Source organism: Rattus norvegicus, chromosome X, assembly GCF_036323735.1.
Source record: "Rattus norvegicus strain BN/NHsdMcwi chromosome X, GRCr8, whole genome shotgun sequence".
NCBI classification, from domain to species: domain Eukaryota; kingdom Metazoa; phylum Chordata; class Mammalia; order Rodentia; family Muridae; genus Rattus; species Rattus norvegicus.
The window spans coordinates 60,692,190-60,720,111 of NC_086039.1; the positions used below are offsets into that span (position 1 = coordinate 60,692,190).

General features: G+C 41.2%; 2 protein-coding genes across 3 annotated transcripts in view; both read right to left on the minus strand.

Moving 5' to 3' along the window:
• Window positions 1-17,647, minus strand: part of Mageb6b1 (MAGE family member B6B1) — a 75,179-nt gene extending 57,532 nt beyond the window's left edge. Inside the window, exon 1 of one of the 2 annotated variants that reach the window (XM_063279900.1) lies at window positions 17,542-17,647. The gene's annotated coding sequence lies outside the window, so the exon portion shown is untranslated. The remainder of the gene's footprint in view (window positions 1-17,541) is intronic. The other variant, XM_063279902.1, reaches the window with a different exon arrangement.
• The window catches only part of Mageb4 (MAGE family member B4), a 73,669-nt gene continuing 61,751 nt past the window's right edge, over window positions 16,005-27,922 (minus strand). Inside the window, 2 exon segments of the mRNA NM_001177683.1 lie at window positions 16,005-17,484; window positions 17,604-17,645. Of these exon segments, the coding sequence (NP_001171154.1) occupies window positions 16,488-17,438 (951 nt within the window). The 5' untranslated portion in view covers window positions 17,439-17,484; window positions 17,604-17,645 and the 3' untranslated portion in view covers window positions 16,005-16,487.

Here is a 27,922-nt window from a genome sequence, read left to right on the forward strand (position 1 = left end):
TAGGAGTGTCTCATTGGAAGTCTTAAATCTCCAGTTTAATGGCACTGTACAAATATGGAAGAAGCTATCAATTTCCACATAGAATAAGCTAGTTCCTTATTTAAAATATGCATATATTCATACTTGTATAAATGTATACACATACATGGACATGTACGTAAAATCCTTAATTAGTTCATTTGGACTAGTGTAAAATAACACTGTATATTGATGAATTATAAACAGTACAAATTATTTTTTACAGTTATTGAGACCTGTAATTATAATTTGATACATGGGCAGATTTGCTGTGTGGCAAGGGGATACTTCATGACTCATAGGCAACTGTCTTTCATGGTGTCCTCACATGAATAACAGGGATGCTTTTCTAAGGGCACTTACCCTCATCATTAGAGATTTTCTGTTTTTAATGTAATGAACTTTTTGAAAATTACATCTCCAAATATCCTAGTTTGAATACTAAGAATATTTTATTATTTGTTTTATGCATGTACATTTTGTTGGTGTTGGAAAATAATGAAAATATAAAGAACAATTCTAAGTCATTGAATACATTTTTACCTACAGGTCAGAAATATTTTGGATAGTTTACTCTGTTGATTTATACTATTTTAGTGAGACATTAATGAAGCTATAGGAATTCATATGCATATATGAATATATATATATAATATGTCACAGTATTTGCATCAGTTTATATTCTAATCTTTTAAATATTGCTTGCCTCAATCCAGTCGTTGCTGGTGGCCTTCCTGGCATCTATAGGGTTTCCCAAGGAAGGCAGCAAATGAGGGGACAGCATTGGCAATTGGGGTCATACAGATAGCAGTCAGTGCCTACTGATAGTGTCAGGAGATTTCTTAGGTCAATACTACTGACAAACAAACTTAATTATCTCGGGCTGGCAAGAATGCCGAGCAAGAAACTCTGAACTCTTTTAACTCTTTAAGTGTACATAAGTATAGACAGACTAATTAAGTCCTGCTGGTAGCAGCAGAGAATTAAGTAAACAATTTCCTTTCTCTCTTGCCAAGGAACCTCTTGCTAACCAGGCAAGAGGCTTGGACTCAAAAACTCCTAATGAACAAGAGAGAAAAAAAAGGAAAATAATTTATATGATTTTACACAGATAATATTCACAGACTCACATACACACACACACATTCTGGTTGGGTCCAACCACCTGTCTCATCTATTCCACAAGTATTCATGTATATTTACACATATAGCTACACACACACACACACACACACACACACACACACACACACACACACATCGACAAACAGGCATGTACATATATACATTTGATGGATGAATAGGGCAGAGCCCCCCAAGTCAACAGCTTTATTTCTTTTCTCTGTCATTTTACAGGCAAAATTCTAAAAAATTACCTCATAGGTACAATGTTATACAAAAGCAGAATTACACAAGGATGTTGATATAAAGTTCAAAGCAGTGTTTCATTCTAACTCTAACTCATTATAACTCCAAAGCAACAGTTCCACATGGCCTTGCTTTATCATATTGCACACCTGTGGCTTCATCCTTGGATCTCACCTAGAATGAATGTTTACCATTATCACAAATTTGTCCTCGGCCTATTTTTCTTTTTAGTGTAATTGTGAAAGTTCATTGTGTTGCTTATTATGCAGACTTTATTTAGTGTTTTATGAGGAAAGGGCACATTCTAGTCTCGATTCTAACTTTTATTATATCTTCCTTGCAAATCAAATAAAACAATTTCTTAAAAATTTTGTCCTAAAATTATTTGAGTTAATTCAGGAATTCTATAAAATCTTGAATTCATCTAAACAGCATCAATTCATGAAGTTCATGTTTATGTTGATCTGCAGGAAGTCTGCTCAATAGAGTGGGCTAATGCCCAGAAATAGGCTATGTAATAGTGATAGGAAAAGGCTTATCAGCTGCAAGAAGCAATCCTGAGGTCAAGTTTCTTGGGACCTCAGACCTTATCCCTCACAAACCATGCAAAAATGATGGGCCATCCCAGGAATGTCACTTGCTAGCCTTACCCTCTAATAGATGGCTCTGGACAAAGTGACTTTGATATACAATGGAGACATGTCTGCAAGATGTGATAATGCAATAGTGGCATAAATATTATGGGAGTAACTAACCAATACTTGATTGAGTTTAAGGCCCACTTAATGAGATGGAACCTATCATTGACACTGTTTTGATTGCCAAGAACCCACTACTAGATAGGCCAGGGACTTAGGGGAAATTGCTGAGGCTGGCTGGCATGGCCTTGTTTGGGACAGAGTGAAAATGGTTTCTTTCCCTGGGACAGGGACCCAGGGTAAGCCTCCACAGGTGCCAAAGGCTGCTGTGGGTATAAAGCTTGTTTGTGTAATAATGTCCACATTTTCTGGACCAACCAGTATGGGAGAACTGTTTCCTTCTGAGGAATGTCCTCCCTGTTAACATTAATGACTCCATGATATTTAGAGAATCCAGGAGTTGAGGGTGTGTCTATGTCTCAGCAAAATGGTAAACACTGTGACCTCCAGAACAGCCCTTAAGGCAATGAGAAAGCGCTCTAAATACATGAGTTTGAAAATATATAATTTCCCAACTATGGAAAAAGGTTGCAATAAGAATTATGAGAGATTTCATGAATCTAAGGATAGCTACACTATGAGACAGCTTGTCAGAAAGATACAAAGGCAAGCAAATTCCTGAGTTCAAGGTTAGCCTTGGACACAGGTATTCCAGGTCCAGGCATGGGGCAAATGGTAATTTCTGGGAAGAGTCCCCAACAACTAGTTTATCTTCTATACTTAACAAAGGCAGACAGGCTCTGAATTCTTTTGCAATGTTAAGAAAAAACGTATACTTGCTGTCTTCTAAGAATCAAAGGGCTAGGGTCAAGTGATACTGATTCATAATGAAGGGGAACCTGGAATAATAAGTTAATTGATATGTAAATTAAAAATGGCTTTTGGTCTGCATGAGATGACCTATCAGAAAATGATAGTAGTTCTTCAGAATTTTTCTTGAGAGAGCTGAGCTGTCTGGGGATCTCTGGAGAGTGAAAATAGGTCTTCAAGAATTTTTCTGAGGGGTTAGCAACCCCATAAGAAGAACAACAATATCAATAAACCAGACCCCCCAGAGCTCCCAGAGATTAAACCACCAACCAAAGAGTACATATGGACAGACCCATGGCTCCAGCCACATATGTTTACAGAGGATGGGCCTTGTTGGTCATCAATGGAAGGAGAGACCCTTGGTCCTGTGAAGGTTTGATGCCTCAGTGTAGGAGAATGCCAAGGTGGGGAGGTGGTAGGGAGTGGGTAGGTGGGTAGGGGATCACCCTCATCGAGGCAGGGGAAGGGGGTGGTTAGGAAGAGGGGATTTCAGAAGGGAAACTGGGAAAGGGGATAACATTTGAAATAGAAATAAAGAAAATATCCAATAAAAGAAAAGAAACGAAATAAAAGGGGGATTTTTCTAATAGGATTTCTGCCTTTGTCGAAGATCCAATAATTTTTTTATAGCAGCTTCTCTGACTTAGGTCAGAAAACCCATGAGATATCCAGAGATATTTTTGGATAGAAAGAAAAGACTGCTTGAAGAACTGACACAAGCAAGTAGGACATGGACAGAGAGATCTCATAAAATAAGCAAGCACAATATGGACAGAAAGATCCCCAGAGAGAAAGCAGTCATAGAGAGATGCAGACTGGAAAAGCTCTATCAAGCAGAACACAGGTCATCCACTTGGACCCAAGATTTGACTTGAGTTGTTCATTTCACTGCTCCCACACACTCCTTTTTCAGAACCCCTCTCCAAGCCAAGGATGGCCATTGGCAAGAAAACTAAATACTATTGTTCTGGTAAAGCAAAACCCCAAAGAAATGACTTCAAAGGATATTCTGCTATACTCATACATCAGTCTATTGCTCAGCTGTCACCAGAGAAGCTTCCTTCTGCAGCAGATGGACAATTCCAAAGAATTAGGTACCTTGAAACAGTCTGAAATAAGATGAGATGTCTCAACCAACTTTCTCACTTTAGAGTTCAGGGAGCTCTGAATGACAAGGCTGAAAGAGTGTAAGAGACAGAAGGAATGGAGGACACAGATGAAAAAAGGCCTTCTAAACCCAGAACAGCTGATGCATATATGAACTCACAGAGACTGAGGCAGCATGCACAGGGCCTGCATGTATCTGCCCCAGATGAGATCCTGGCACTCAGTGGAGAAGTAAACATAACTCCCCATTATCTAACTCAGAACCTGTCTCTAATACATAATTGCCAATGAAATTTAATTTTCTCCAACAGAGTCTCAGTGTGTATACAAACGACTCTTAAGGGGCAGGTCCCATGTTCAACAGTAGATGGCCAAACCAAAGTTAAAAAAAAAACAAACCAAAACTCAATGACATCTTTGGAGGTTCTTTGTACCCCAATGTATTGTATGGACTTCTTTTTTAACCTTCTGTAACACAGGTCATTTGTGTAAATATCATGGCTTTTGACTTTGACTTTTATAGGATTCCTGTGTATGTGAACACAAGTGTCTCTATCTTTATATGTGTTTCTTGTACTTTTTCTTTGAGTCTTTTACTTCTGTTTGTTTTGTCCTATTTCAACTTGTTTGTTTTTATTTTATCTTATTTTATTTTATTATTCCTTTAATGCCGGTTTGTTGTCTAAGGAGAGAGAGAAAGAATGTGGCTTTAGATGGGAGGTGAATGGGGAAAATCTTGGAGGAGTTGGGAGAACAGAAACCATAATCAGAATATATTGTATGCAAAACGTCTATTTTTAATAAAAAGAAAAACAGATAAAAAGAAAATATTCTTAAATAATAGGAACAGGATAGTCATCTGAGAAAATAAAAACCATTTTGCTTTTCTTTAGAGTTTGAAATCATTTGCATTTCATTATTGAGGTTGTAAATTTAGATTACTAATAAGAAAAGGATGTAGAAATAGTATGTAAAACATAGTAAAACTATTTTTACATGCAGAGTATGAATTACAATGTTCTGAGCATTAGGCAGCTGCAGAGAATGATTCCTGAGAGGCTGAAAACAAACAATGGTGTTCTTATCGTTGCACCAGCTTGGTGCACTAAACTCAGTATAAACAGGATCAAGATGAAGTTCATAGTGTCTGCCATTCGATCAATTTACCAGCATGCAAGGAAGCAGAAAAACATGTTTAATAGGAAAAATTAAAAATACACATAAAACATCACAGCATACTACAAAAGTATACATGATTATTATTTGTTAATTACAATACAAATTCTAATTCCCTGGATCAGCAGGCCCTGATGGCATAAAGCTGTGTTCCAAGCTACTCAGAAGTCTCACAAATTCAATTACATCTGAACTCCTTAGCTATTTCAAGGCCAGTTTGAACAATAGAAAAACTTGTCTCAAAATGACAGTAAAAGAGGGGGTGGAAGCTGAGCATACAAGGCTGCCACAACATGTGGGAGGCCTTAGGGACAATGTCCAGAACTCTAAAACAAAAACAATACATTTCAACTGATGAAAAGGATGAATGGAAACGTAAACTTATTTTTATAATTGTACTCCATATGCTGAAGAAAAGGGGAATATATTAAACAGAATAAAAGGAAATAGATACATAAATATATACAAGGCAATACAAATAATGTCAGATATAAAAACACACACTGGAACATTAAATATGGCAAAAGACAAAGGACTGCTGAAGCCATGAAGATTCCAAACTAATAATATATTTATAATATTTTCATGGATTGATTGAAAAAACCCTGAGAATCAGCTTTATGAAACAATTCAACATATGCTACTTTTATTCAGCACTGGGAGGGTTGATAAATTGAATGTGAATTGTAAAGGTTGGAAATTGTTTTCAGGATATTTTATAATTATTTGGCTGTAAGAATATATGCATCACTAGTAATTTAGTAATTTACCATTTAGTAATTACAATGTTTAAATATGGCCAGTGGCAGAAATAGCAGCTGTACATTGAATAAAGAAATTGTTTGCTGATGCAGGATACAAAATCAGAAATATGAATACTTTATCATAAAAGCTTATTACGCTAGGAAAGCTTGAAGAACTGCAAATGTGGCAAAATTATAATCATTTGCCTCACTTATATTATGTTCTGGATAAAATAATCAATACCATTAACTAAAGGGGAAGAAAATGAATAAAGGACAATTTATTATAAACACATACCCTTCCTTATATGTTATGATTCCTATGAATGGCAGATTCTCCCTTTAAAGTCTTCACCAATTTTGCGAACCTACACATATGGTGACTGATGTGCAATATGGGAGGGAACATGTCAGATTCTACAAAGAAAGACCAAACTGATGAACTAAAAGCACCTTTCTCTGCTTACATTGGAAATAAATTAAAAATCATAGGATGGAATTTGCTCCTTTTTATGTGTGCCAATTGAAAAGTCTTTTGAAATATAAGTCCTACAAAATTAATCATGATGGAATGTGCAATATCCATTTAATAGATGCTACTACACACAAGCCAAAACCAGAATTTCTTGTGGATAACTAATGTGGTGTTCTTTCCTCCTTTCCTATCTATGAACGTGACTTTGAATATCTACAACCAAGGTAAGCTCAGTCATTTGTGTATGTATTTAAGGGCAAGTAAAGCTCAAAGAAATTGGCCATGAAAATTCTACTGAAAATATATGGTGCTTGGTAAATTTCATACCCCAAAGCAAGTATACTCTTAGCCAAATTATATTCTGTTCCCCAACACAATTAGATGTTATTTTTGAGAATTATTTGGAGAGGATTCAAAGTGACCATTTGTGGTGCTGTTTTAAATCCTTTTTTGAGATTATATCATTACATAATTTCTCTTATCCCTTTCCTCCTTCCAAAGCATCCCATAGTCCTATCTGTGCTCTCTTTCAAATTCATAGCTTATTCTTCACTAATTGTCATTGCATGCATAAATTTATCTGTATATACACATATATTCCTAAATGTAACCTTCTCAGTTGACATGTTACTTATATGTGTGTTTTCAGGGCTTAACACTTGTAACTGGACAACGAATATGGGAAAGACCCCCTTTCCTTTTCCCAGTTTTCCTCAATTGCCTATAGTTTCTTGTGTAGGGTCGAGGCCTCAAGGTCTTTTCCCCATCCACTTTGGCACATGTATTGGTGTCATCTTTGTTCAGGTCACAATTGCATTGTTATACTGGTGAAATTTCATGAGTATAGCTTCTGATTTTACTAGGACACTGAAGATCACAGCAAACTCTCTGTTCCTCTTGCCCTCACAGTCTTTCCAACAGGTCTTCTGCAGTGTTCCCTGAGCCTCAGGAGTGGGACTGTTTATAGCTATACCCCCTGGGACTCGGCTTTAAAACTCTTCATTTTGATTGGTTGCTTTTCTGTGGTGATTTCTGTCTGTTGCAAAGTGAAGGGTTTTCTGGTTTTTTTTTTTTTTTGAAGAATTAATTTATTTTATATGAGTACACTGTAGCTGTCCACAGCCCCATGAAAAGATAGCATCAGGTCCCATTGCAGATGACTGTAAGCCACCATGTGTTGCTGGGAATTAAACTTGGGACCCCTGGAAGAGCAGTCAGTGTTTTTAACCACTGACCCACCTCACCAGTCAGTCTCTGAGAAGTTCTTGATGAAGGGTTGTTTCATAAATTTGAGGTTGTAAATTTTTCCTCCAATAACCATGACTTCATGAGTATTAAGTAGCTACCTAGATTTCTGGTATTAGGCACCTTTTTCCTCTTGTTGAGCTGGCAACAAGTCAAGTTGAAGAGACAATGTTGTCGGCCGAATCATGTATGCCAGTACTGCCCTTAGCAGTATTTAACCATTGATTTGTTTCATGAATGTCCTAGCTAGATGTGTTTCATGAACATTCTGATTTGTAAGGATTTTTTAAAAATATATTTCATAGAGAATAAGAAGCCATATCTTGAATACCAGTGGCATTATCACATGAGCTGTATTCTTAAAAATAATCTTTTAGAGAAAAAAACATGCCATCTAAGCACTAGTACTATTTCTGTGCCTCATGACTACAGATCAAATGTGACCAGACTTCATGCTGTTATTGCCATTCATTATCTACCACAATAAACTATGCTTTAGTTTGTTAATTGTTGAGAAAAGTACTTGACAAAAACAACTTAAATCAGCAGGCGGACAAACAGATTCAGTTTGGCTTACAGTTTGCGAATACAGTTCATCATGCAGGAAATGCATGACAGAAGGGGCACAAAGTGGCTAGTCACATTGGATTCAACATCCAGAAGAAGAGAGATGAATGCTAGATATTCATTCCTCTTGTTTCTTATTCGCTCTGGGACACAGCTTGTGGAATGGGGGCATCTACATTTAGAATTTGTGCTGAATGCTTGGTTCCGAGTATAGGTGTGTTGACAGTTTGGGATTTAAGAGACTGAGACTGTATGTTTGGGCATGGCAGCTAAACCCTCATAAATTCTAAAATGCTTTCATGGAACTGGATCAAATCTGTGGTTGAATGAATTCTTGTGAGACTGCATTGTTATAAAGTAAGACCACTCTTGGCCAGGCCCCCTTTGGTATAGTATCACTTTCTTTGTGCTGAAAAATCATGGTGCAGTACAGTCAGTGTATCATGACTGCTGAAAAGGCTATTTGGACACTTCTAAGCCAAATAAAACTTTCTCTAAAATCAAACATAGAGTGTTGAGCCTGCTACAGTGCCTTTAATTCCACAACTCAGGGGACAGAGACAGTGAATTTCATAAGTCTGAGGTCACCCTGGTCTTCACAGTGTATTCTAGGCTAGCCATGGTTACAAAATGAAACCCTGTCTTTAAAACAGTTACAAGACCTGTGTGTTTTTTTACCACAGCCTACAAAAACAAAAGTTGATATCTTTTTTATATGACCGTAAATACATTTTGCAGTTGTGAGAAAAAACACAAATAGGGAGCTGAAACATTTGCCATTGAATAGGAAAGAAAATTATTTTCATTTTTTTAATTCTAAGGTATTTAATGCTTTTATTGATATCTTAGTTACTGTTTAATTACTGTGAGCAAACATCATTGACTAAAGCAACTCTTTATTTTTTTAGAACTTAAAGATTCAATTTTATTCCACATCTAAACATGAAGAGGTCATTCAAACAGGAGAAAGCATGCAGGTATGGAAATACATCAACATATCTGTGGACTAAAGCAACTCTTATTAAGGAAAACATTTTATTGGGGGCTGATTTAAAGTTTTATGGGGTTAATCCATGATCATACTGGCAAGAAGCAGACAGGCATGGAACTGGAACAGTAGCTGGAACAATAGCTGAGAGCTTTACATACTGATCCAGAGGCAGAGGCAGCAAGAAAAGAGGGGGCTGGGGAGATGAAGAGAGGAAGAGAGGAAGGGGAAGGGGAAGGGGAAAGGAAGAAAGAGACTGGACCTAGTGTGGGCTTTTGAAACATCAAAGCTCACAAACCCACTCCCAGGGACAAATCTTGAAAAAGACAACTCCTAAACTCCTATTCCTTTCCAAACAGTTGTACTAACTTGGGGCTAAGCATTCAAACATATGAGCCTATAGGAGCCAATCTCATTTAAACCGCCATAATTAATAAAACAAATGGTTTCCTATATAGCCATCAGTGCATTTTCCTTTATTCTTTGAAAATTTTGTATATGATTATATTTTTCTTCTCAAACCCTTCCTAGATTCATCTACTCACCCACTCAATTTCATGTTCTCTTTCTTAAAAAAAAAAAAAAAAAAAAAAAAACTGGATCTAATTTATTATTGACCAACTCTTCCTGAAAGATTATGGGGTTGTTGTGGAGTGTCGATATACCCAGTATCATTTCAAAAACTGAAGAAAATGATTCTCCTTCTCTAAGTAGATATCAATTTCAAATCTCTTCTTGTCTAGGGGTCATGTTCCCTTTCTTATTGCTAGGATTTTCTCTAGCTTGAACTCTTATAGGTATTACGGATGCTGTCACATTCTCTAGAAGTTCTATGTAGCTTCCCTGTTTTTCAAGGTGATGTTTTCTTGCTATTGTCCACCATCTCTAGTTGTCAAAATTGGTCTGCTTCTCTGCAGCATAAATCCCTGAACCTTGAAGGGAAGAGTGAGATTAAGACATCCCATTAGGGATTACTGCTCCAATGTTTCTATGCATTGTCCAATTATGGGTCCCTTTGTTAATTACCATCTACTGCAAGACGTTTCTCTGAGAAGGATGTAATGATTCTCTACTCTATGAGAATACTGGGGTATGTTATCTTATTGCTACATTTAGCAGCATAATTGTAGTAGGTTTACCCCTAAAGGCTATGATCTATCTGGGTCTCAAGTTCCTGGTATTATTAACTATGAGCTATAGGTTCCATTTTACAGAGTCAATTTTAAATTCCATGTTTAAAAGTGGTTGGTGGCTGTGCATGTAATTTTGGGTCTGGGTTACCAATTCAGGATGTAATTTTCTAGTTGCATCAATTTGCCTGCAAAATTCGTGAATGTTTTTTTCTTTTTTTATGACTGGATAGTATTCCATTGTATAAAGGAACCACATTTTCTGTATCCATTCTTTGTTTGAGGGTCATTTGGGTTATTTACAGCTTCTGGCTATTATGAATAAAACTGCTATGAACATAGAGGAGAACAGGTCCTTATGATATGATGGAGCATGTATTGGGCAAATGCTCAGGAGCAGTATAGCTGGATCTTCAAATAGAACTATTTCCAGTTTTCTGAGAAACAGCCAAATTGATTTCTACAGTGTTTATACAAGTTTGCACTCCCACTACCAATGAAGGAGTATTCCCTTTGTTCCACATCCTCACTATCATGTGCTATCCCTTGAGATTTTGATCTTAGCCATTCCAATCTGTACAAAATAGAATCTCAGGGTCATTTTGCTTTGCATTTCCCTGATGTCTAAGGACATTGAACATTTCTTTAAGTGCTTCTTGGCCATTTGAGATTCCTCTGTTTAGAATTCTCTGTTTAGTTCTATACTCTGTTTTTTTTTTTTTTTTTTTTTTTTTTTTGCTTTTTTTTGTTTTTTTTAATTTGGGCTATTTGGCTTGTTGGTGTAATAAAATACAGGATACCCATGCTACAATCCACAGACCCAAAGAAGCTAATAAAGAAGGATATTACAAAGATGATGTTTGAATCTCACTTAGAAGGGGAAATAAAATAGTCATCGGAGGCAGATGAAGGGAGGGAAGTGGGTTGGAGATATGATGGAGGAGGGAGAAGGGGGTGTTCAGGATTAAGTGTGGGGAAAGACAGGAGAGATAACTAGATGGCCATGAAAATAAATGGAAATCTGCAGCTGGTGGGGGGTGGAGGGTGGAGAGCATCTCTAAGAGACCTGGGATGAGGTAGACTCCCAGGAGGCTATGGGGGTGACTTCAGCTGAGACTCATAATAGTGGGGATATAGAACCTAAAGAGGTCATCTCTATATCCAGGAAGGACCCCCAGTTGAGGAAAAAGACATCAACCCACTCAAAAAACTTTCAAATGAAAATCTGTTCTGTCTACAAGAAATGCAGGGACAAAGATGAAGCAGACTGAGGGCCAACCAATAACAAGCCTAATTTGATTGCTTCCCTGGCGTTCATGTTATACCAGTGGGTATATTTCTTATTAATGTAATTTGAATGGCTTTATCTGGGTGACATTGATCCTTACTTTTCTCCTCAGGTAGTTTGTATGGCACCTTGCAGCACTGTGAATGATAGACACCATGGGCAAAATTTCCAGTTGAGGACCAGCTAGAAAAATCCATGTTAATGTCATTAAGGAGTGTGGATTTTAGGTGAATTCAGATCATGTCCATGTCTCTGCTCTATCGTTAGCACCATCAAGAACTTAAGTAAATTTTGAGTTCTTCATCAATACAGTGAGGCTGATAAAAAATTATTCTGTAAAACTATTGTAACATTTGAAAACACTTGAAGTTGGGCTGGAGAGATGGCATTCCAAATGGCTACTTACAACCATTTCTAAGTTACATTCCATGGGATTCAGCACCTTCTTCTGACCTGTATGAGCATTAGGCTTGCATATGGTATATATACATACATGTAGGGAAAAAAAACCCACTTATTCACATAAAATAAAATTAAGAACTTTTGGACCGGCCTGGATCCCTTGGGAAGAAGGAGCCAAGGAGCAGTCTGGGACAGGATCCTTCTGGTTTCTATCTGCACCCAGAGCTGAGCATGTGCCACAGCCCTCTGTGTCCAAATCCCACTGGGAGAGAGCGGGTCTCAGACAAACCTGAGAGCACAGGTAGGACTACCACTTTTCTCAGAGGGACCTGCCTGGAGACCTCAGAACGCAGGAGCCAAGGAGCAGTCTGAGACAGGATTCTTCCGGTTTCCTTTTTCCATCTGTGTCCTGAGCTGACCATGAGACACAGCGCTATCTGCCTGGATCCCACTGGGAGAGCGCTGGTCTCCCAGAAGTGCTGGCACACCTGAGAGTGCAGGAGGGTCAAGGTACTCTCAAAAACAGAAAAACAAGCTAACAGCAGATATAACTAGATGGTGAGAGGCAAGTCCAAGAACCTAAGTAACAGAAACCATCATCAGAACACACTTCCCTGAGCACAGCATGTCCTAGATACCCCAACATACCAGAAAGACAAGATTTTGCTTTAAAATCACAACTCACAATGATGAGGGAGGACTTTAAGAAGGACATAAATGACTCCCTTAAAGAAATACAGGACAGCACAGGTAAACAAGTAGAACCCCTTAAAGTGGAAATACAAAAGTCCCTTAAAGAATTACATGAAAACACAAACAAACAGGTGAAGGAATTGAACAAAACCATCCAGGATCTAAAAATGGAAACAGGAACAATAAAGAAAGCACAAAGGGAGACAATCTAGAAAATCTAGGGAAGAGATCAGGAGTCATAGATGCAAGCATCACCAACAGAATACAAGAGATAGAAGAGAGAATTTCAGGGGCAGAAGATACTATAGAAAACATTGACACAACAGTCAAAGATAATGTAAAACATAAAAAGTTCCTAACACAAAACATCCAGGAAATCAAGGACACAATGAGAAGCTCAAACCTAAGGATAATAGGTATAGAATAGAGTAAAGGCTCCCAACTTAAAGGACCAATAAATATCTTCAACAAAATTACAGAAGAAAACTTCCCTAAGCTAAAGAAAGAGATGCCCATACACATACAAGAAGCCTACAGAACTCCAAATAGATTGGACCAAAAAAGGAATTCCTCCTGTCACATAATAGTCAAAACACCAAATGCACAAAACAAAGAAAGGAGTCGAATCCTAGCCAGAGCAATTAGACAACAAAAGTAGGTCAAAGGGATACAAATTGGAAGGAAGAAGTCAAAATATCACTATTTGCAGATGATATGATAGTATACTTAAGTGCAAAGTAGCTGAGTAAAAAAGTAAATCAGTAGCCTTTGTCTACTGAAAAAATGTACAGGCTGAGAAAGATATTAGAGAAACCACAGTTTTCATAATAGCTACAAATAAGATAAAATACCTTATATGACTAATCATTCAAGTGAAAGAACTTCAAGTTGCTGAAGAAGGAATTTGACAAAGATCTCAGAAGATGGAATCTCATGTTCATGGATTGGCAGGATTAATATAGTAAAAGTGGCCATCTTGCCTAAATCAATCTACAGTTTCAATGCAATCCCCAACAAATTTCCCACTCAATTCTTCAGGGAGTTATAAAGAACAATTGGCAAATTCATTTGGAATAATAAAAAACCCAGGATTGCAAAAATTATTTTCAACAATAAATGAACTTCTGGGGATTCACTGTCCCTGACCTCAAGCAGTACTATAGAGCAACAGTCACAAAAACTGTATGATATTAGTTCAGACACAGACAAGTAGATCAAAGGAAGGGAATTAAAGATCCAGAAATGAACCCACACACTTTGGTGCAATTGATCTTTGACAAAGGAGCTAAAAGAATCCGGTAGAAAAAAGATACCATTTTCAACAAACGGCGCTGATTCAACTGGAGGTCACCATGTAGAAGAATGCAAATCTATCATTTCTTATTTCCTTGTGCAAAGCTCAAGTCCAAGTAGATCAAGAACCTTCATATAAAACAAGATACACTCAAACTAATAGAAGAAAAAGTGGGGAAGAGCCTTGAATACATGGACACAGGGGAAAATTACTAAACAGTACACTAATAGCTTATGTTCTAAGATCAACAATAGACAATTAGGACCTCATAAAATTGCAAAGATTCTGTAATGCAAGGACATTCTTAACAGGACAAAATGTGAACCAACAATATGGGAAAAATGGGAATCAACCCCAGAAGTTAGATGCCAGAGAATCAAATAATCCTATTAATAGATTGGATCCAGAGCTAAACAAAGAATTCCCAACTGAAGAAGGTCAAATGGCCATGAAGAACCTAAAGAAATGTTCAACATCCTAGTCATCAGGGAAACGCAAATCAAAACAACCCTGATATTCCACCTCACACCAGTCAGAATGGCTAAGAACAAAAACTCAGGTGACAGTAGATGCTGGCGAGGATGTGGAGAAAGAGGAACATTCCTCCATTGTTGGTGGGATTTGTAAGCTGGTATAACCACTCTGGAAATCAGTCTGGTGATTCTTCAGAATACTGGATATAGTACTACATGAGAAATCAGCTATACCTCTCCTGGGCTCCAACATACAACAAAGAAACATGCTCCACTATGTTCATAGCACCCTTATTTATAACAGCCAGAAGCTGGAAAAAAACCAGATGCCCTTCAACAGAGGGATGGATACAGAAAATGTGGTACATTTACACAATGGAAAACGACTTCATGAAATTCATAAGCAAATGGATGGAGCTAGAAAATATCATCCTAAGTGAGGTAACCCAATCACAAAAGAATACACATGGTATGTACTTACTGGTAAGTGGATATTAGCCCTAAAGCTCGAATTACTGGAGATACAATCAACAGACCATAGGAACCTCAAGAAGAAGGAAGACCAAAATGTGGATGCTTCAGACCTTTTCAGAAAGTAAAACAAAAATTCTCACAGGAGGAAATAGAGACAAAGTGAGGAGCAGAGACTGAAAGGAAAGGCCATCCAGAGACTACCCCACCTGGGGTTCCATCCCATATACAGTCACCAAAGCCACTATTTCAGAGGCCAAAAGATGTATGCTAACAGGAGTCTGGTATAACTGTCTTCTGAGAGGCTCTGCCAAAGCCTTACAAATACAAAGGCTGTTGCCTGTAGCCAACCATTGAACTGAGTACTGGGTCCCCAATGGAGGAGTTAGAGAAAGGACTGAAGGAGCCAAAGGCATTTGCAACCCCATAGGAAGAACAACAATATCAACCAACCATACTTCTCAGAGCTCCCAGGGACTAAACCACTAACCAAAGAGTACATATGGAGGGACCCATGACTCCAGCTGCATATGTAGCAAAGAATGGCCTTTTTGGGCATCAATAGGAGGAGAGCCCCTTGATCCTGTGAAGCTAAATGCCCGTGTAGGGGAATGCCAGTGCAGGGAGGTAGCAGGGAGTGGGTGGGTTAGGGAGCATTTTCATAGAAGCAGGGGAAGGGGGAAGGGGTAGGGGGAAAGATTACTTAATTAGTACATCATAGCAATATTTGGTGAGCAGCATTTTAGTTCATGTACACTATTTGAATTGCCTATTGTAATGTATTCCACAATAATTTATACTTAGCTTTCAGGAAAATGTCATGTTCCTCATATCGTCTCTATGTCATTTATATCTTAGATAGTATGTTATTCTCTTACTATCTTAGATAGTATGTAGCTGCCTCTAGACTCCAATTACTCATTGTCAGTGTCTATATTTTGTTTTTTTCTACTAGATCCAGTGCTACTGGAGAAACTTACAGAGAACCAATGCATAGTTAATCCTTGAAGAAAATAATAAATTAATAGAGCACTATAATTTACTTTCTTACAAATTTGAGTAGTCATCAAGTCCAACTTTATTTCACGTAACATTATACAAAAAAAAGTAAGAAACTAACAATCACATTCATATATAAAACTTTCCAAAGTAACAATAGTAACTTTCCCAATTCACTGTTGTTTCACCACTGTATGATATCACACTGCCGTGAAAATCCCTTCTCCAATGCGATGTTATACAATGTTTAATAAAAACAATTTAAGGTTTTCCAGTTTGTTGCAAAATAACAAAACTGACAAATGACAGTTACCTCTTTATGCACTTAACAGAAAGCAAGGCTCAAAGCACTGTTTAGTTAAAAAAAAATTGAAAAATAACAATAGTAGCCTCCATTCTAATAATGTATAACAGGCCAAGAATGTATACATACTGGTTCTGAAATGCTATGAACTCTACTGATTAGGAGCCTGACTGTTCTTCAAACATTATAGAACAGACTCAATTACATATTAGAGGACTTATGGGATAGGACCTTGGAATCAACAGCCTTGCCTTGAACTCTTCTTCTTGGTACCCTCTGCCTGATCTCTAAGAGCCAACTGATAGAGATTAGGGAAGGCACTAGGGACAGTGCCATTGACCTTAGCTAAAACTTCCAGGACTTTCATCTTGGTGGTTTCAGCATGGGCTCTGGGTCCCCACAGGAACTCATAGCTTGGGGGATCACTGCTAGGTACCTGGCGGTACGCCAGGTAATTTTCCTGCACTAGATCTGTTATAAATGCCTCAGGCTCTCCAAAGATTAAGTGCTTCTTCCCAGCATATACCCCCACTCCATTCAGAAATTGCCAGACCTCTTGCACAGTGGCACGGTTACCCTTCATGAAGATCACACCTAGGATGGACATCAGGAGACCTGTCTTGGGCAACCCCCAATTACTACTCAAACTTCCCTCAGTGGAAAGACCCAGTTTGCCCACCAGCAAATAGGATTGAGTGCTGGCATCTATTTCCTTCAATTCAAGACCAAAGACTAACTCTAGGCGTGCAGAAGTTCTCCGGAGGATCTCAGAGAAATGTTCCTTATACTTCTTGTTGACTACTGCCAGCATTTCACTCTTTGTAACTGCTTCTTTCATCTTAAATTTATCTAGCAGGAATTCTATCAGCACACTAGCCTTCCTCATGATAGGATCTTTAAGTGTGTGCTGAACAGAAGCCCCTGCCTGGGTGCCATCTGAACTTTTCTGATCAGCAAAACCAGCAGCATTCCTAACACCTATACCAGAGCCTGCGCAGGACACACCTGCACCAAAAGATCCAGGGGTTTTCACACCCTGAGGAGCAGAACCATCAGGGAAGCTGGAGCCAACGCTCTCGTCAACAGAAGACCCTGCTTTCTCTGCAGTGGGCTGAACTTCTGGGACCTCCCTGCGTGCCTGCTGTCGTTTTGCACGGGAGCGGTTCTTACTCTTTTGACCCCTAGGCATGATGACTGGGCTCAAGGCTGAAGTAGAAGAGCTGACAGGCAGGAATCTGGAAGGATAAGAGTGATAACCTGTAAGCATCACAGTACTACCAGGTAGAGAATACCTTGGATTTAATGAAGACCTGTTTTTGCAGCTTTCCAGGAGAACATCTTTCTAGGAACATACCAGGTTTCCCGTACTCGTGGATCAACCTCTTTTCTGCAAACCCTGTGGAAGAAATTAAAACTGGTTAGGCCACTGCATAAAAGTCTAGTTTCAGGCTTCCAAGAGGTTAGGTTTTTCAGTATGTTCACTTGGAAGTGCTAAGCAGACAGATGAACTTAGGCCACCATGCAGGGGCAGAGACCTGTATCCACATAAACCCACTTAAACTGCCATGAAGGGGTGTAGGTCTGTGCAAAAAGACCCAATTAAGTTCCATGCAGAGGCAGAGACCTGCGCCCATATAATACCACTTAGGCTGCCAGACAAAGACAGAGGAAGAGAGAGAGAGAGAGAGAGAGAGAGAGAGAGAGAGAGAGAGAGAGAGAGCGCGCAACCTTCTTAAGACTGCCACATTGCCACATATCAGTGGAGGCCATCATACAGGAACATAGACCTATGCTCTTACAAACCAAATTAGCCAGCTAGAAAGGGAAAAAGGCCTATACAAATGAATATTAAGGACACCATACAAGGACAGAGGCCAGTACAGACAGACCCACTAAAGCCACCATGCAGTAACAGAGATCTGTGCCTATACAAAACCACATAGGACTCCACACAGACAATGGAGAGGACACTGTAGACAGACCCACATAGACCACCTCACAGAGCAGAGGCCTCTGCCCTGACAAACACAATTATCCTGATAGAAAGGGGTGGAGGCCTGTAGAAACAGAATAACTAAAGCCAACTCACAGGTGCAGACACCTTAGAGACAAACCACGAAGGCCACAAGACAGGGGCAGAGAATACTTGTGCCCTTACAAACACAGCCTGCTAGAAAGGAGCAGGGGCCTATGTAAATGTACCCACTAAGGTCACCATGCAGGGACAAAGACCTCTACCCATACAACATAGTTTGGGCACCAGATGCAAAACAAGGACTATAGACACAGACCCACTTAAGGCTACCATAAAGAGGCAGAGACTTGTACTCTAACAAAACCAATTATCCCTTTCAAAAGGGACAGAGTCCTATGCAGATATACCCACCAAGGCCACCATATAGAGGCAGAGACTTATGCCTTCACATACCCTAGGCAACAACAAGAGGTGGTTAGTGACTCCTGTGCAGAAAAAAACACTAAAGCCTGCTACTGGTGTGGGGGAGACCTGTGCCCATACACACCTAGTTAGGCAGTCAGACTTAGCAGGTGGGTGGATATAGACTCAACAAAGGCTAACTAACATACAGGGGCAGAGACCTTTGTCTGTATACATGCAATTAGGCCACCAGAGGCTGAGATTGCCAAGGCCTATGCAGACAAACACACTAAGGACACAAGATAGGAGTAGAGACTTGTGCTCATATAACCCAGTTAGGCCTTCACACAGGGGCAGGGCTTATAGAGACCAACCCACTAAGGTAACATAACAGGGGCAGTGACATACGCTATGAAAAAACAAATTAGCGCCTGAAAAGGTACAGAATCCTGTGCAGGGAGACCCAAGTAGGCCACCAAAGAGGGGCACAGACCTATATCTGTATTCACCAAATTAGGCAGTCAGACATGGGGTGAGGAAAGCCTGTGTAAATAGACCCACTAAGGCCACTATATAGGACAGAAACGTTTGCCCATTCAACATAATTAAGCCTCCAGACAGGGGCAGGGCCACTAGAGACAGACCCATTAAGGCCAACACTCAGGGGCTGAGAAACTTTAGCGCATACAACACAGGTAGGCCTTCAGAAAGGGCAGGGCTTGTAGAGATAGACCCACTAAAGCCAGCATACAGCAGCAGAGATATGTGATCTGAAAAACTGAATTACTCTTCTCAATCCGGGGGAGCCTGTGCAGAAATACCAACCAAGGCCACCATACAGAGTACATACTCAAACACCTGTGCCTATAAATACCCAATTAGACTACCAGAGCAGTAGGGGAATGGGAAGCCTGTGCTGGTAGACCCACCAAGGCCAACACACAGGGGCACAGAGCTATGCCTGTACTCAAACTATTAGACCATTTGAGGAGTTGGTAGGGAAGGTCTCTGTGAATAGACCCACGAAAGCCACCATACACGGCAGACACCTTGCCAATAAAACATACTTAGGCTTCATAACAGGGGCAGGTCCTGTAGAGACAGGCAAACTACAGCTACCATACAGGGGTGGAGCCTTGGGCTGTCATAAAGCCAATTAGCACCCTTAACAGGGATGGAGTCCTGTGAATACAGACACACGAAAACCACAATCTAAGAGTGGAATCCAATGCCTGTAAAAATCTATGACGTCACTTCAGGAGATGGTTAACAACGTCTTTGTAAACAGACACACAAGGCCACTGTAAACGAGTGGAGATTTTTGCCCATACAAACCACTAAGCTTAAAGAGGGGAATGGCCTGTAGAGACAGACCAACTAAGAACACCATAGAAGGGTAGGGTTTTGTACACTCACAAATGTTCTCACTCCTCTTGATAGAAAATGAATCCTGGGAAAACAGACACATCAGACACAACATACAGGGGTAGAAAACAATGCCTGTACAAAACTATTACGTCACTTCAGAAGCCAAATCCTGAAGTCTCTGTGGTTAGACCCACAAAGGCAACCATATAGGGGCAGAAATATTTGTCCATACAAATCATTAGGAGGCTGACAGGGACAGAGTGTGTAGACACAGACCCATTAAGGCCACCTTACAAGGGTGGAAACTTGTGCTCCTACAAAGCTCTTAACCCCTCTCAAAAACAATAGAATCCTATGAATACAGAACCAAGAAAGCCACCATACAGGGGTAACAACCAATGACTTTGTAAAGCTATTAGGTCACTTCGGGAGTTGGTTCACAAGGTCTCTGTGGTTAGACCCACCTAGGCCATCGTATGCGGGTAGGGGGAAACTTTGACAATATGTCATAATTAGCTTTCCAACACGGACAGCGCCTGTAGAGATAGACCCACTAAGGCTACCGTACGGGGGTGTTAGCTTCTATTCTCACCAACCATCTTACCCTTCTCGAACGGACAGACTACTGTGAATACAGACCCATCAAAGGCACCATAGAGATGTGGACATCAATGCCCGTACAGACGTGTTAAGACACCTCAGAATTTAGTTCACGCGCTCTCGGAAGTTAGACCCATCTGGGCCACTGTAAAGGGGCAGAGACTTTAACCCTTAGAAACCATTAGGCGTCTGCCGGGGACAGAGCCTGTAGAGACAGAACCACTAAGATCACCATTCAAGGGAAGGTCTTTCTGCTCCAACAAACCCTCCTAACCCCTCCTGAAACGGATGGAATCCTCTGGATATAGACCTAACAAAATGACCATCTAGTGGCAGAAATCAATGCCTGTACAAACCTATTAAGTCACTCCCGAAGATGGTTTGCGAGTTCTCTGTGACTAGACCCACCAAGGCTACCGTAAAGGGTTGGAGAATTACTACCAAAACACCTAATTAGGCTTCCATACACGGGCAGAGGCTAGGCCTGTTGAGAATGATGCAATAAGGCCACTGTACAGAGGTGGAACCTTGTACTCTCAGCAACCGAATTAACACGCTAAAAAAAAAAAAATGATGGAATCCTGTGAATACAGACCCAACACAGCCACTGTACAGGGGTGAAAACAAATGCCTGGACAGATATATTAGGTCTCCTCAGAAGGTGTTCGCAAGGTCTCCGTGTTTAGAACTACCAAGATCACCGTATATAGGCGGAGACTTTTTCCCATAGAAACCAAAGGGCTTCCGAAAGGGGCTGGGCCTGTAGAGACAGACTCACTAAGGCCACCGTACCAGGGTAGAGACTTGTATTCTTGCAAACCCTCTAACTCCTCTTGAAAGGGAAGGAATCCTGCGAATACAGACACAACACTGCCACCATACTGAGGTAGAGACCAATGCCTGTGTAAAACAACTAGGTCAATTCAAAAACTGGTTCGTTAGGTCTCTGTTTTTACACCCACAAAGGACACCATACATGGGCGGAGACTTTCTCCTATAAAAATTAGTTAGGCCTCTGGGGAGGGCTAAGGCCTGCAGACAAAGACCCAATAAGGCCTCCCTAGAGGGCTGGAAATGTGTACTCTCAGGATCCCTATTAGCCCACTAAAAAAAAATAAAAAATAAAAACAAAGAAAAAACATGGAATCCTGCCAATAGAGTCCCAACACAGCCACTATACAAGGCTGGAGACCAATCTCTGTATAAACCTTTTAGGTTACTTCAGAAGCTTGTTCACAAGGTCTCAGTGGTTAGAATCACCAAGCCCATCATATAGGGGAGGAGAATTCCGCCCATATATACTAATTATGCTCCCAAAAGGGGAAGGAATATAGATAAAGACCTACTTAGGCCACCGTACAGCTGCAGGGCTTTGTGTTTAGCAGACACATTTAGCCCTCCCGAAAACCTTGGAATCCTATGACTACAGTCCCATCAAAGCCAACATACAGGGGTAGAAACCATTGCCTGTAGTAAATTATTAGGAGATCTCAGAAGCCGATTCGTAAGGTCTCTGTGCCTAGTCCCACCTGGGCCACCATAAAGGGGCAGAAATATTTGTCCATACAAATCAATAGGCTGCTGACAGGGACAGAGCGTGTAGACACAGACCCACTAAGGCCACCTTACAAGGGTGGAAACTTGTGCTCCTACAAAGCTCTTAACCCCTCTCTAAAAAACAATAGAATCCTATGAATACAGAACCAAGAAAGCCACCATACAGGGGTAACAACCAATGACTTTGTAAAGCTATTAGGTCACTTCGGGAGTTGGTTCACAAGGTCTCTGTGGTTAGACCCACCTAGGCCATCGTATGCGGGTAGGGGGAAACTTTGACCATATGTCATAATTAGCTTTCCAACACGGACAGCGCCTGTAGAGGTAGACCCACTAAGGCTACCGTACGGGGGTGTTAGCTTCTACTCTCACCAACCATCTTACCCTTCTCGGACGGACTGACTACTGTGAATACAGACCCATCAAAGGCACCATAGAGATGTGGACATCAATGCCCGTACAGACATGTTAAGACACCTCAGAATTTAGTTCACGCGCTCTCTGAAGTTAGACCCATCAGGGCCACCGTAAAGGGGCTGAGACCTTAGCCCTTAGAAACCATTAGGCTTCTGCCGGGGACAGAGCCTGTAGAGACAGAAACACTAAGATCACCATTCAAGGAAAGGTCTTTCTGCTCCTACAAACCCTCCTAACCCCTCCTGAAACGGATGGAATCCTCTGGATATAAACCTAAGAAAATGACCATCTAGTGTCAGAAATCAATGCCTGTACAAACCTATTAGGTCACTTCCGAAGATGGTTTGCGAGTTCTCTGTGACTAGACCCACCAAGGCTACCGTAAAGGGGTGGAGAATTACTACCAAAACACCTAATTAGGCTTCCATACACGGGCAGAGGCTAGGCCTGTTGAGAATGATGCAATAAGGCCACCGTACAAAGGTGGAACCTTGTACTCTCAGCAACCGAATTAACACGCTAAAACAAAAAAATGAAGGAATCCTGTGAATACAGACCCAACACAGCCACCGTACAGGGGTGAAAACAAATGCCTGGACAGATATATTAGGTCTCCTCAGAAGGTGTTCGCAAGGTCTCCGTGTTTAGAACTACCAAGATCACCGTATATAGGCGGAGACTTTTTCCCATAGAAACCAATGGGCTTCCGAAAGGGGCTGGGCCTGTAGAGACAGACTCACTAAGGCCACCGTACCAGGGTAGAGACTTGTATTCTTGCAAACGCTCTTAACTCCTCTTGAAAGTGAAGGAATCCTGCGAATACAGACACAACACTGCCACCATACTGAGGTAGAGACCAATGCCTGTGTAAAACAACTAGGTCAATTCAGAAGCTGGTTCGTTAGGTCTCTGTTTTTACACCCACCAAGGCCACCATACATGGGCGGAGACTTTCTCCCATAAAACTTAGTTAGGCTTCTGGGGAGGGCTAAGGCCTGCAGACAAAGACCCAATAAGGCCTCCCTAGAGGGCTGGAAATGTGTACTCTCAGGATCCCTATTAGCCCACTAAAAAAAAAATAAAATAAAATAAAAACAAACAAAAAACTTGGAATCCTGCCAATAGAGTCCCAACACAGCCACTATACAAGGCTGGAGACCAATCTCTGTATAAACCTTTTAGGTTACTTCAGAAACTTGTTCACAAGGTCTCAGTGGTTAGAATCACCAAGCCCATCATATAGGGGAGGAGAATTCCGCCCATATATACTAATTATGCTCCCAAAAGGGGAAGGAATATAGATAAAGACCTACTTAGGCCACCGTACAGCTGCAGGGCTTTGTGTTTAGCAGACACATTTAGCCCTCCCGAAAACCTTGGAATCCTATGACTACAGTCCCATCAAAGCCAACATACAGGGGTAGAAACCAATGCCTGTAGTAAATTATTAGGAGACCTCAGAAGCCGATTCGTGAGGTCTCTGTGCCCAGTCCCACCTGGGCCACCATATAGGGGCAGAAATATTTGTCCATACAAATCATTAGGCTGCTGACAGGGACAGAGCGTGTAGACACAGACCCACTAAGGCCACCTTACAAGGGTGGAAACTTGTGATCCTACAAAGCTCTTAACCCCTCTCAAAAACAATAGAATCCTATGAATACAGAACCATGAAAGCCACCATACAGGGGTAACAACCAATGACTTTGAAAAGCTATTAGGTCACTTCGGGAGTTGGTTCACAAGGTCTCTGTGGTTAGACCCACCTAGGCCATCGTATGCGGGTAGGGGGAGACTTTGACCATATGTCATAATTAGCTTTCCAACACGGACAGCGCCTGTAGAGATAGACCCACTAAGGCTTCCGTACGGGGGTGTTAGCTTCTACTCTCACCAACCATCTTACCCTTCTCGGACGGACTGACTACTGTGAATACAGACCCATCAAAGGCACCATAGAGATGTGGACATCAATGCCCGTACAGACGTGTTAAGACACCTCAGAATTTAGTTCACGCGCTCTCTGAAGTTAGACCCATCAGGGCCACCGTAAAGGGGCGGAGACTTTAGCCCTTAGAAACCATTAGGCTTCTGCCGGGGACAGAGCCTGTAGAGACAGAAACACTAAGATCACCATTCAAGGGAAGGTCTTTCTGCTCCTACAAACCCTCCTAACCCCTCCTGAAACGGATGGAATCCTCTGGATATAGACCTAACAAAATGACCATAAGGTGGCAGAAATCAATGCCTGTACAAACCTATTAGGTCACTTCCGAAGATGGTTTGCGAGTTCTCTGTGACTAGACCCACCAAGGCTACCGTACACGGGTGGAGAATTACCACCAAAACACCTAATTAGGCTTCCATACACGGGCAGAGGCTAGGCCTGTAGAGAATGACCCAATAAGGCCACCGTACAGAGGTGGAACCTTGTACTCTCAGCAACCGAATTAACACGCTAAAAAAAAAAATGATGGAATCCTGTGAATACAGACCCAACACAGCCACCGTACAGGGGTGAAAACAAATGCCTGGACAGATATATTAGGTCTCCTCAAAAGGTGTTCGCAAGGTCTCCGTGTTTAGAACTACCAATGTCACCGTATATAGGCGGAGACTTTTTCCCATAGAAACCAATGGGCTTCCGAAAGGGGCTGGGCCTGTAGAGACAGACTCACTAAGGCCACCGTACCAGGGTAGAGACTTGTATTCTTGCAAACGCTCTTAACTCCTCTTGAAAGTGAAGGAATCCTGCGAATACAGACACAACACTGCCACCATACTGAGGTAGAGACCAATGCCTGTGTAAAACAACTAGGTCAATTCAGAAGCTGGTTCGTTAGGTCTCTGTTTTTACACCCACCAAGGCCACCATACATGGGCGGAGACTTTCTCCCATAAAACTTAGTTAGGCTTCTGGGGAGGGCTAAGGCCTGCAGACAAAGACCCAATAAGGCCTCCCTAGAGGGGTGGAAATGTGTACTCTCAGGATCCCTATTAGCCCACTAAAAAAAAAAAATAAAAAAAAAATAAAAACAAACAAAAAACTTGGAATCCTGCCAATAGAGTCCCAACACAGCCACTATACAAGGCTGGAGACCAATCTCTGTATAAACCTTTTAGGTTACTTCAGAAGCTTGTTCACAAGGTCTCAGTGGTTAGAATCACCAAGCCCATCATATAGGGGAGGAGAATGCCGCCCATATATACTAATTATGCTCCCAAAAGGGGAAGGAATTTAGATAAAGACCTACTTAGGCCACCGTACAGCTGCAGGGCTTTGTGTTTTGCAGACACATTTAGCCCTCACGAAAACCTTGGAATCCTATGACTACAGACCCATCAAAGCCAACATACAGGGGTAGAAACCAATGCCTGTAGTAAATTATTAGGAGACCTCAGAAGCCGATTCGTGAGGTCTCTGTGCCCAGTCCCACCTGGGCCACCATATAGGGGCAGAAATATTTGTCCATACAAATCATTAGGCTGCTGACAGGGACAGAGCGTGTAGACACAGACCCACTAAGGCCACCTTACAAGGGTGGAAACTTGTGCTCCTACAAAGCTCTTAACCCCTCTCAAAAACAATAGAATCCTATGAATACAGAACCAAGAAAGCCACCACACAGGGGTAACAACCAATGACTTTGTAAAGCTATTAGGTCACTTCGGGAGTTGGTTCACAAGGTCTCTGTGGTTAGACCCACCTAGGCCATCGTATGCGGGTAGGGGGAGACTTTGACCATATGTCATAATTAGCTTTCCAACACGGACAGCGCCTGTAGAGATAGACCCACTAAGGCTTCCGTACGGGGGTGTTAGCTTCTACTCTCACCAACCATCTTACCCTTCTGGAACGGACTGACTACTGTGACTACAGACCCATCAAAGGCACCATAGAGATGTGGACATCAATGCCCGTACAGACGTGTTAAGACACCTCAGAATTTAGTTCACTTGCTCTCTGAAGTTAGACCCATCAGGAGCCACCGTAAAGGGGCGGTGACCTTAGCCCTTAGAAACCATTAGGCTTCTGCCGGGGACAGAGCCTGTAGAGACAGAAACACTAAGATCACCATTCAAGGGAAGGTCTTTCTGCTCCTACAAACCCTAACCCCTCCTGAAACGGATGGAATCCTCTGGATATAAACCTAAGAAAATGACCATCTAGTGGCAGAAATCAATGCCTGTACAAACCTATTAGGTCACTTCAGAAGATGGTTTGCGAGTTCTCTGTGACTAGACCCACCAAGGCTACCGTACACTGGTGGAGAATTACCACCAAAACACCTAATTAGGCTTCCATACACGGGCAGAGGCTAGGCCTGTAGAGAATGACCCAATAAGGCCACCGTACAGAGGTGGAACCTTGTACTCTCAGCAACCGAATTAACACGCTAAAAAAAAAAATGATGGAATCCTGTGAATACAGACCCAACACAGCCACCGTACAGGGGTGAAAACAAATGCCTGGACAGATATATTAGGTCTCCTCAGAAGGTGTTCGCAAGGTCTCCGTGTTTAGAACTACCAAGATCACCGTATATAGGCGGAGAGTTTTTCCCATAGAAACCAAAGGGCTTCCGAAAGGGGCTGGGCCTGTAGAGACAGACTCACTAAGGCCACCGTACCAGGGTACAGACTTGTATTCTTGCAAACCCTCTTAACTCCTCTTGAAAGTGAAGGAATCCTGCGAATACAGACACAACACTGCCACCATACTGAGGTAGAGACCAATGCCTGTGTAAAACAACAAGGTCAATTCAGAAGCTGGTTCGTTAGGTCTCTGTTTTTACACCCACCAAGGCCACCATACATGGGCGGAGACTTTCTCCCATAAAACTTAGTTAGGCTTCTGGGGAGGGCTAAGGCCTGCAGACAAAGACCCAATAAGGCCTCCCTAGAGGGGTGGAAATGTGTACTCTCAGAATCCCTATTAGCCCACTAAAAAAAAATAAAAAAATAAAAAAAAAAAAATAAAAACAAACAAAAAACTTGGAATCCTGCCAATAGAGTCCCAACACAGCCACTATACAAGGCTGGAGACCAATCTCTGAATAAACCTTTTAGGTTACTTCAGAAGCTTGTTCACAAGGTCTCAGTGGTTAGAATCACCAAGCCCATCATATAGAGGAGGAGAATTATGCCCATATATACTAATTATGCTCCCAAAAGGGGAAGGAATATAGATAAAGACCTACTTAGGCCACCGTACAGCTGCAGGGCTTTGTGTTTAGCAGACACATTTAGCCCTCACGAAAACCTTGGAATCCTATGACTACAGACCCATCAAAGCCAACATACAGGGGTAGAAACCAATGCCTGTAGTAAATTATTAGGAGACCTCAGAATCC